Here is a 10,315-nt window from a genome sequence, read left to right on the forward strand (position 1 = left end):
AAAAAAAAAAAAAAAAAGAAAGAAATATTTGTGAAAAAATAGATGAATTATTCATTAATGAAGATTCAGAATACTCTTACCTTCTAAAATTGTGACAGAGGGGGAAATACCATAGGATTTGATGTCCGAAAAACCTGGCTTTAAAACAGGGTTCTGATACATGCTAACTGGCCTGGGGTAAGTGCCTTAGTTTCTTCATCTGGCAGGGCTATTGTGGGACTAAAAGAGAGAATGGTGTAAATGCACATAGGGCACTGCCTGGCACACGTGGCTTCTCTATAAAACAAAAATATTACTAGCAGTTACAATGACCATCATGGAGAGAATAATCAGTGCAGTAATGGTGGTGATGGTTGTGGTTACGTGGAGTCAGTTCAGACTCAGAACAACCCTGTGTAGGATTTCTGAGGCTGGAAATCTTTACCCGAGCATAAAGCCTCATCTTTATCCTGCAGAAAGGTCGGTAGTTTCAAACAGCTAACCTTGAGTTTGTTGTTGTTAAGTGCCGAGGAGTCGGTTCCGACTCATAGCGACCCTGCACAGGGTTTCCGAGGCTGTAAATCTTTACGGGAGCAGAACGCCGCATCTTTCTCCCGCGGAACCGCTGGTAGTTTCGAACTGCTGAGCTTGAGGTTCACAACCCGATTCGTAACCACTACGCTACCAGAGCAGCCAAATCGTAACCACTACGCCACCAGAGCAGTAATAGCGCAAGAAAAAGGCTGAAAAGCACGCTCTTGCCCGCCCCCTTGGAAACTACACCTGGGGCCAGGGGAGTTGCTGTTGTTAAGTGCCGTTGAGTTGGTCCCGAGTCATAATGACCCTGTGATAGGGTTTGAACCTCCAACCTTGTGGTTAACAGTTCAGTACTTATCCTAGAGCGCCACAGGGGGAAAGAGTTTAGCTCTCACGCAATCTAAATTTTCAGCCACACCTGTCTTCGGCGTCGCTTCCGCCTTCGAGCGGTCCGAGGGGGTGTCGTCCCCTTTAGGCGGGATGCGCGCCTGCGAGCCTCCCGGGAATCTCGAAACCGCTCCACGGTGGTGTCTGTCACTATCCTCCTAACCCTTAGTAACCGCAACGCGGCTTGCCGAGTAGGCGGCAACCGGCGGTGGAAGCTTCTAACTACATGTCCCGGCATGCCCCGCGGGCATTTCCGCTTCCAACCTCGCGTCAGGAACCTCGAACTACGGATCCCGATGGACTTCGCGAGGCGCGCGCCTTGCCGTCAGCTTCAGCCAATCGGCTTCCGACAAGTCAGTGGGGAGGGAGAAGCAGACGCAGGGAAGATGGCGTCGGCGGCTGCACAGGGTGGGAGAAGTGGTGGCGGCGGAGGCAATAGTGGATCTGGCAGTGGCCTCAGCTGTGGGACAAGCAGTAATCGAAGCGGTTTGTTGGATAAGGTGAGGAGCTGGGTTTCGAGGTCTTGGGAGGCCCGGGAGGCGGCTAACTACCTTTCCGTCCCCGTCTCCCTCCTGCGGCCTCTCCGGGGTGTCACCCTCGTTGAGAATCCGACAGGCACTTGTAGCTGTTTCCACATCTCATACCCGAGCCCTCTCCTAAGATATTCTTTCCTTCTGTTATCGTTGGCCACCATCGCTTCGTTGTTTAATTTGATTATTCGTACATTTCACTGCCAGACATGCTTTTCTCTTTGGTGCTGTGTGCCCATTTCACCGACGAGGCAAAATGAAGCCCTGAGGCGTGAAAGTGTTTCTCAGAGTCCTACGGATTCCATAGCTCTCTTTGGTCATTTGCTTACTGAACTTTCTATCAGGCACATCGAATACTAAAATTACTTAAGTATGACCACCCTATACGGTGCTGATAGGAAGGAACCCTTGACCTCTCGACTTCCCAGCATTTCTTCCCACCTGTCACCAAGTGCACGAGATAAATTTGATTTTAAAATTTATGTCATTCTGCTTTGTAGTGGCTTCCTAGGGTTGGGAAAATTGTGAAGAAATGGTCAGTGACTGCCAAAAGGTATATAGGATCTTCTTTAGGGCTAATGAAAATGTTCTAAAACTGATGGTGCTGAATGGTTATACAACTCTGTAAATATGCAGTCATTGAATTGTACACTTGAAATGAGTTAATAGTATGGTATGTGGCGTATGTCTTAATGAACACCACAGAAATACACATGTAAGTACATGCAGTGATGCAGTGGGTTTGGTGAGTATCTCAGTGAAACTGTTAGAAAAAAACAAACTGCTGTAATATCATAGCATTGAAAAGGCCTTAAGATGTCTTCTTATGCAGCTTGATCAATTAGATGTTCATTGGGTGCAAGATCATCTTTTTAAAAATCTGTTTTGTTGTTGAGAATATGCATTGCAAAACATAACAGCTGTTTCTACATAACACAATTCAGTCTTATGGATTCTGTTCTTCCCCGTGTACATCCATTAACACCCTCCTTTTCTGAGTTGCACTTCCTCCATTGACATAAATTCACTGCCCCCTGAAGTTCTATCTGGTGTTTAAAGTTGATGTTGCCCTTTTGATCCCATATGGGTAGTTCTTTAAAGAGTGTAACGCTCAAAGCAAACGTTGATTTGTTTTTTACTAGTTTAGCTAAACTATTAAGTAGCTCTGGTAGCTTAGTGGTTACAAATCGGGCTGAGAACCACAAGGTCAGCAGTTCCAAACTACCAGCTGTACCTTGGGAGACAGATGAGGCATTCTGCTCCCGTAAAGATTTACAGCCTCGAAACCCCTAGGATCGTTATGAGTCAGAACTGACTCCACAGTACACAGCCAGCCAGCTAAACTATTATTTGGTGTTTAAAAAGCAAAACCAAAAAACCCCCATTGTTGAATTGATTCCCATACATGATAGCCCTGTGAGACAGTAAAACTATCCCATAGGATTTTTGAGACTGTAAATTTTTACAGGGCAGTCTCATCCTTTCTCCTGTGGAGGTGCTGGTGGATTTATTTAAACTGCTAACCTTGCCATTAGCAACCAGCACTTAACCACTGTGCCACTAGGTCTCCTTTTAAAAAGCAAAGATGTCACTTTGAGGACTAAGCTGCGCCTGACCCAAGCCATGGTATTTTCAATCACATCTTACTCCTTGTCTTTTGGGATTTTGAAATAATAGTTTACACTCTTAGTCCCTTTTAGAGACAGGAACATGTTCTGGGGTTTGGGATAGTAATTGCTCCAGGACCTGAGTCTTCGGAATTGATAGTCATTTGCTACACAAATTCTGCCTTACTGCTAGGTGAGTACCTCAGAGTCCTTAAGTATTCTGTGCTCACCCTGTCTTATTGACTGCTCTGCTATTTCCTCCCCTTGGGTTATCACTTGTTATTGTTGTTATGAGCTGAGTCGGTTCTGACCCATAGCGACCCTGTATGGAGTTTCCAAGGAGTAGCTGGTGAGCTTGAACTGCCAACCTTGCAGTTCAAATGGGTTTGCAGTCTAGTGCATTAACCCACAGTGCCACACCAGGATTATCACTAGCAAATATTAATCATGGGCTTTTTATTAGACTGTGATTACTGAAAAGTAAAAGGAGCCACTGGTGGCATAATAGGTTACTCGTTGGGCTGCTAACCTCAAGGTCAGCAATTTAAATCCACTAGCTGCTCCTTGGAAGAAAGATGAGGCTTTCTGCTCCCATAAACGTTTACAACTTTGGAAATCTTAAACAGGGTCAAAACCAACCCCATGGCACACAACCACTAGCACCACCACTGAAAAGGGTACAGCATTATTGTGTTTTTGAAAAAACCTGGATATGAGGGTCGATGTTGTTCAGTGCTGTTGAGCCAGTTCCGACACTGTTTAGGGTTTCCAAGAAGTGGCTGGTGAGCTTGAATCACCGACCTTGTGATTCACACTGACTTAGTAGTCCATAGCGTTGACCCATAGCACCACACTAGGACATGAGGTTCATAAAGTTAGGAATTTGAAGTAGCTCTGTTACTTTCAAACTATATGAAGCCTGGCAAGTCACTTCATCTTACTAAACTTCCCTTCATCTGTAACATTAGGGTTATTGGCACCTATATCACAGGGTTGTTGGAAGAATGGAATGAGATTGTATATGTGAGTGAACTCTGGAACCTGTAGTGTCCAATATAAATTTGTGATGTTGTTGTTGTTAACTTCCACCGAGTTGATTCCAATCCATAGCGACCTTGTATAGGGTTTCCAAGGAGCAGCTGGTGAGCTTGAACCACCGACTTTGCAGTTCAAACGACTGCAGTCTGACGCAGCTACACAGCGCCACACCAGAAGTGTGATAGTGGAGAAATAAATGAAGAGTCCTACCTTCTGTCAGATATCTTAAAAAACAACAAACCGCACTACTGTTGAGTCAATAGTACCCTATTTACAACAGAACTAAGTACTGCCTGGTTCTGAGCCATCTTGACAGCCTTTATTCTGTTTGAACCGAGTGCAGCCACTGTGTCAGTCCATCTCATTGACAGTCTTCCTATGTTTGCTGACCCTCTACCAATGGGATATCCTTCTCTAAGGACTGAGCCTTCCTGATGATGGACGTGTGTGAAGTCTGTGAGAGGTAGTCTCGCCATGTTAGTTACTTGTTCCAAGACAGATTTCTTTGTTCTTCTAACAGACCATAGTATATATAATATTCTTCAGTTTTTCGGTCTTTTTTATTCATTGTCTAGTTTTCAAACTGACTTTTTTTTTTTTTCCTCAACACTTCAGAGCTGTCTTTTGCAGCAGATTTGCCCAAAGCAGTATGTCAATTGATTTCTTGAGTACTGCTTCTATGGGTGATTGTGGATCCAGTTAAAATGAAGTCCTTCACAATTTCTGTTTATTGTTCTAATTCTTAGTGTATTTTGTTTGTTAAGTGCTTTTGAGTCGGGTCCAACCCATAGTGACCCTGCATAAGGTTTCCTAGGAACCGCAGGTGAGCTTGAACCTCCGACTTTGCAGTTCAAACTGACTTTGCAGTCCAGCATATTAACCCACAGTGCCTCACCAGGACTTCTAGTGTATGTTGTTGTTAAGAGCCATTGAGTAGATTCCAACCATAGTGACTCTATAGGATTTCCAATGAGCAGCTGGTGAGTTTGAACCACCGATCTTGCAGTTCAAATGACTGCAGTCTGATGCATCAGCCCACAGTGGATTTGGTAAAAAAGAAAATGCTAGATGTGTGGCCTTGGATACGTTACTTAATATTACCAAGCTTAAGTTTCATTATTTAAACAATGTGAAGATTTGTGCATATTATATGCTTTGTTGTAAGGATTAAATTGTATAATACTGGTAAATGGTTTTCTTAAAGGTGAAAATAAGAATGACAAGGTGATGAGACACCCCATCCACCCCCCTACCAGAACAGCAGGAGTGGGCAAAAGGATCTCTTGACAGAATCAACCAAGAAATGAGGGACAGAGGCAAAAAATAGTCGACATGCCTAATGTATGTAACTATACATACTGACTATTTAGCCTTACATTAAGCTGTTCCCCCTCTGAATTTCTCTACTGTTTATTGCACATAATATGTCCTACATTCTAATTTGGATTTGTCATAATTCTCTAGAGTGAGCAACATTGAATAATTAATTGCAGCATTATGTTTAGCAGAGGAAAAAGCTTCAGATCTGCCACTTTGACTTCAGAAACAGCCTTAGAGAATGGTGCCACTAATTACCTAAAAACTGAAGATACTATATAGAAGAGGACATGGGGAAATGTCAGTACTCTGCTAGAGTGAGAGAGAGAATGTTATCTTTCGTAAAATGACTTACATTTGATTCATCTTGATTGTGGTCAGGGGTATTTTTGTTTCTTGCAGCTATTAAGAATTGCCATAAAGAAATGTAATAAAGAGATGCAAGTGTGCTTTTAGTTTTGCCTAAGCAGATGTGAATTTCTGCTCTGACGAAACTATAAAAAACAAAGCAATTTTTGTCTCCTAATCTTAGGATATGCAAATATAATGTAGCCGCCATCACAGATTTACATAATTTAGATCACTGCAGTAAGTTATTGTAAAAATGAACACCAATCCTCTCTCCTTTTGTACTGTCAACAGGATTCGATAATTCGTTGCACTGACCTCACAGAGCTCAGACACCCTCAACAGTTAGGGGGTTATTTGGGAGGTGGTGGTTGTTAAGTGCCATAGGTTGGTTCTGACTCATAGTGACCTTATATAAGCTGTCAAGAGAAGCAGCTTGTGAGTTTGAACCACTGACCTTGTAGTTAGCAGGTCCGGGCTTATCCTACAGTGCCACACCAGGACTCCATTAGGGAAGCTACCAGGTTACAAATGCAGGGTCAGAAATGATCAGGCCATAGTTCTAGTCAGGACAACCTCTTCTCAGCCATGCCCACAGGCATGACTCTGCCTGGTCAATGTTACAAAGCTCTTTTAGGTCTGCCAATAAATGCCCATGGAGTCCTGATGTGGTGCTGCAGATTAATGCGCTAGACCGCAAGGTCAGTTTGAACCACAAGGTCAGTGGTTCAAGCTCAGCAGCCACTCCTTGGAAACCTTATAAAGGATCGCTATGAGTTGTAACCGATTTGACAGCACCTAACAACAGTAAATGCCCACAGGTTACACCAGTCACCATAAGCCTCCTTCCTCCTGAGGGCACTTGGCTCTAACCCTGTGGATCTGGATCAGCAAGCCTAACTCCCTTAATTAAGTGCTTGGAGACACCCTAGTCTGCAAGCAAACTTGCTGCCCAAAGTCACTCCACTTCATGTGCCTCGTGGGTTGGGAAGCCCACCGCTCTATCTCATGCTCTGGCTCTGGCTCTGGCTCTGGCTTCTGCTTCTCTGCCACTCCTCTGGTGTCACAGCTTTCTGTCTGTCTCTGGGTCCAACGGACATACTCCACTCCTGACTCTTCTTTGATAGTCATGAGTTGCCCCTCTGGTTCTGGAAAGAGCTCATTTTATACTCCCGTTAAGAGTTCCAAGTTTTTACAATCACAGTTAACTCTGTTAGCCACTCACAATTGAACCATATTATCCCACTTTCACTTACCCAGATCTAGAAGGGCAAAAAACATTTGGTGGAAGTTTCAAAGGCTATGGGTAGAAGAGCGGTATAAAATTAATTCACTGATCTGCAGTTTTTTCCTCCCGAAACATATATCGTGGTGTAAAGTATAAAGAAAAAAAAGCTGCTCGCTTAATTTGTTTTTGCTGTTACGGTTGTTGTTAAGTGCTGTGGAGCTGGTTCCAACTCTTAGTGACCCTCTTTATAAAGGGCTTCCGAGGAGCGGCTATTGAGTTTGAACTGATAAGCTGTAGGAAAAGCACTGGAGTGCTTACTACATGGTCAGCAGTTCAAACCCACCAACTGATTCTTGGAAACCTTAGATAGAGTCAGAACCAACTTACTGACACTTAAAAGCAGCAAGTGATGTCTGGTACCTAGTAAGCTCTCCAAAAAGCATACATAGCTACTGCTAACTAGTCTGTCCATTGGAGTCCTAGTGTGACTCTATACTTGATAAGCATTGGACTGCTAACCTTAAGGTCTACAGTTCAAGCCCATCCCAGCTGCTCTTTGGAAACTGTATACAGGGTCACTGTGAGTTGGAACTGACTCAATGGCATTTAACAAACAAAAAACTAGCCAATTGCTCCTGGCTTCAACCTCCTTAGATAGATATTTTTCATAACATGATATGAAGACTTCTATATCAGACTCCTTTTATTGTTAAGTGCTGACTCATAGCAACCCTGTATAGAGTTTCTGAGGAGTGGCTGGTGGGTTTGAACCGCTGACCTTGTGGATAACAGTCCAGTGCTTATTCTACAGTACCACACCAGGATTCTATAAGACTCCCATGTTGTTGTTGTTAAGTGTTGTCAAGTGGGTTCCAACCCATAGCGACCCTGTATAGGGCTTTCGAGGAACAGCTGGTGATCTTGAACTGCCTACCTTGTGGATCAAATATTAACCCACAGCGTCACACCAGGACTCCTGTAGTATTAGTTAAAAAAAAATTTCTGAACCACATCCCAGACCTGAATCAGATTCATAAATTTTTCTGTGTAGTCAATAGTACTTTTTCTGAAGTGTTGAATAAAGTGACTTTAGAACTCATTTGTTGCAGCTTCCTCATTTGTTGCAGCTTCCTCATTTGTTGCAGACATGGACACAATTGAAGAGAGGAGATGAAGCAACTTGCCCAAGACCACAATGAGTTTATAACAATTGTAGAACCTGGCTTTCCCATTACTTAATCCTGTATTTTTACATTTTACTCAATACATTGCCCCCATACAAGAGAGGCCTTGTGCTAGCTGATATTAACAGTAAGAAGAATATCTGTTTTATGGTTAGAAGATTAGATTCAAGCCTTGGCTTTGTGATCCATCAGCCATGTGTCTTAGGTCACTTGTCCTCATTTATTCTCTTTGATGGTATATTAGCTTGTCAGACTTCTGGGTATACTTAATATCCTGTGGCCCAGCTCTGTCAAAGCAAATAAATGAGTTTATGTTATTGCTGTAAATGTGCATATTTGAATACGCTTAAAGAAACAAGGCGTGACGTTAACAGTTTTACAAATCAAACTTCACTAGTGTCTCAGAACTCATTATTTTCTACTTCATCAAGATTAAAAAGTTGTGTGTCAAAGAATGCTTTGTTGTTGTTTAGTACTGTTGGTTCTGATTCCTGGTGACCCTGTATAATGTTTCTGAGGAGCAGCTGGTGGTTTTTTTTTTTTTTTTATAGATTTTCCAACCAATCTCAAGAAATATCTTCTGATTTATTCGTTTATTTGAGTTCCCAGGTATTTGAAATATACAGTATTAAGAGTCTTCATATATACAAACAAAACATTAGACAATAGGTATAAAAAGATAAAATGTCTAGGACAAAACTTAACAGGAAATGTGAAAAATCAGTAAGATGTTTTTCATAGAAATACTTTTATTAACTATATTATTAAATATTATTAATTAAACATATTAATATTGTACCCTCAACCACTCTATGTATTTATTATTTGTAATATGAGGGGCTTCAAAACTTTCATGGAACAATTCCATCATCTTTTAACTCCATGAACTTTTGCAGCCCCTCATGTGTTCTCCAGGATTTGTTGTTAAATGCCGTTATGTCAGTTCTGGTTCATAGGGTCCCTTTACTGGGTTTCCTTTTAGATTGACTGGTAGGTTTGAACTGCCAACCTTGTGGTTACCAATCCACTGCTTATCATACAGTGCCACACCAGTGTTTGTTATTGTTATTGTTATTGTTAAATGCCATCTAGTCGGTTCCGATGCGTAGCCACCCTATATAGGGTTTCCGAGGAACAGCTGGTGAGCTTGAACCGCCAACCTTGCACTTCAAATGGCTTTGCAGTCTTGCGCATTAACCCACAGCGCCACACCAGGATTTAGTTGGTATTATATGTATATATCCTCAATATATATTTTTTGGAAAGTAAGAGGAAAATCATTATTATATATATGCCTTGGTGGCATAGTGGGTTACACATTAGGGTTTAACTGTAATGTCAACAATTCAAATCCACAAGCCGCTCCACAGGAGAAAGAGGAGGAATTCTGCTCCCTTAAAGATTCACAGTCTCGAAAACCCTACATAGTGTCACTATGAGTCGACTAGCAGTGGGTTTTGGTTGTTTGTTTGTTTAGTTTGGGGTTTTTTTGTCCCTCATATTTTATTTTTTCTCTTTTAACTATTTCTTTAGTGCCATACAAAAGTTGTTTTGGAAATTTTCTTTGAAAACATATTTTAGAATCCTTGAAGTTCTAATGAACAGAATGAAGTAGGTGTTAACTATGAAGGATATGGCTTGTGAGAAGGTTCTGAAATAGCGCAGGTGACTGATTTGATGACTGAGTGTTTTAAGAACTGTGGTGGTAGTGGTGATGTACCATGGAGTTGGTTCCGACTCATAGCAACTCTGCATAGGGTTTGCGAGGTTGTATATGTTTACGGGGCAGCTGGTGGTTTTGAACAGCCAACCTTGAGGTTAGCAGTCCAGTGCTTATCCTACAGCACCACATTAGGATTTCAAAGTGTCAGAATACTAGCAAGGAAAAGACACCCAAAAAATTTGAAAAAAATATTTGCAAGTTCTCTGCTTGATAATGGTCTAGTATTAGAATATACATAATGAACTCTTTCAACTCAATAATAAAAAGACAAATTAATTTTAAAGAGAGCAAAGCATTTGAGTAGACATTTCTCCAAAGAAGGTATACAGTGGCCAAGACACATGAAAAAATTAGTCATTGTCAAGTGCCTTTGAGTTGATTTCCATTCATAATGACCCATGTGACAGAGTAGAATTGTCCCATAGGTTTTTTTTTTT

The 10,315-nt window shown here is 41.9% G+C and overlaps 1 protein-coding gene across 1 annotated transcript in view; it reads left to right on the forward strand.

Annotated features, from left to right (window-relative positions):
* The first annotated feature begins 1,286 nt into the window (after positions 1 to 1,286).
* The window catches only part of SPCS2 (signal peptidase complex subunit 2 homolog (S. cerevisiae)), a 28,511-nt gene continuing 19,482 nt past the window's right edge, over positions 1,287 to 10,315 (forward strand). Inside the window, exon 1 of the mRNA XM_006875416.1 lies at positions 1,287 to 1,403. Within this exon, the coding sequence (XP_006875478.1) occupies positions 1,290 to 1,403 (114 nt within the window). The 5' untranslated portion in view covers positions 1,287 to 1,289. The remainder of the gene's footprint in view (positions 1,404 to 10,315) is intronic.

The sequence above is a fragment of the Chrysochloris asiatica genome, unplaced genomic scaffold (genome assembly GCF_000296735.1).
Source record: "Chrysochloris asiatica unplaced genomic scaffold, ChrAsi1.0 scaffold00326, whole genome shotgun sequence".
NCBI classification, from domain to species: domain Eukaryota; kingdom Metazoa; phylum Chordata; class Mammalia; order Afrosoricida; family Chrysochloridae; genus Chrysochloris; species Chrysochloris asiatica.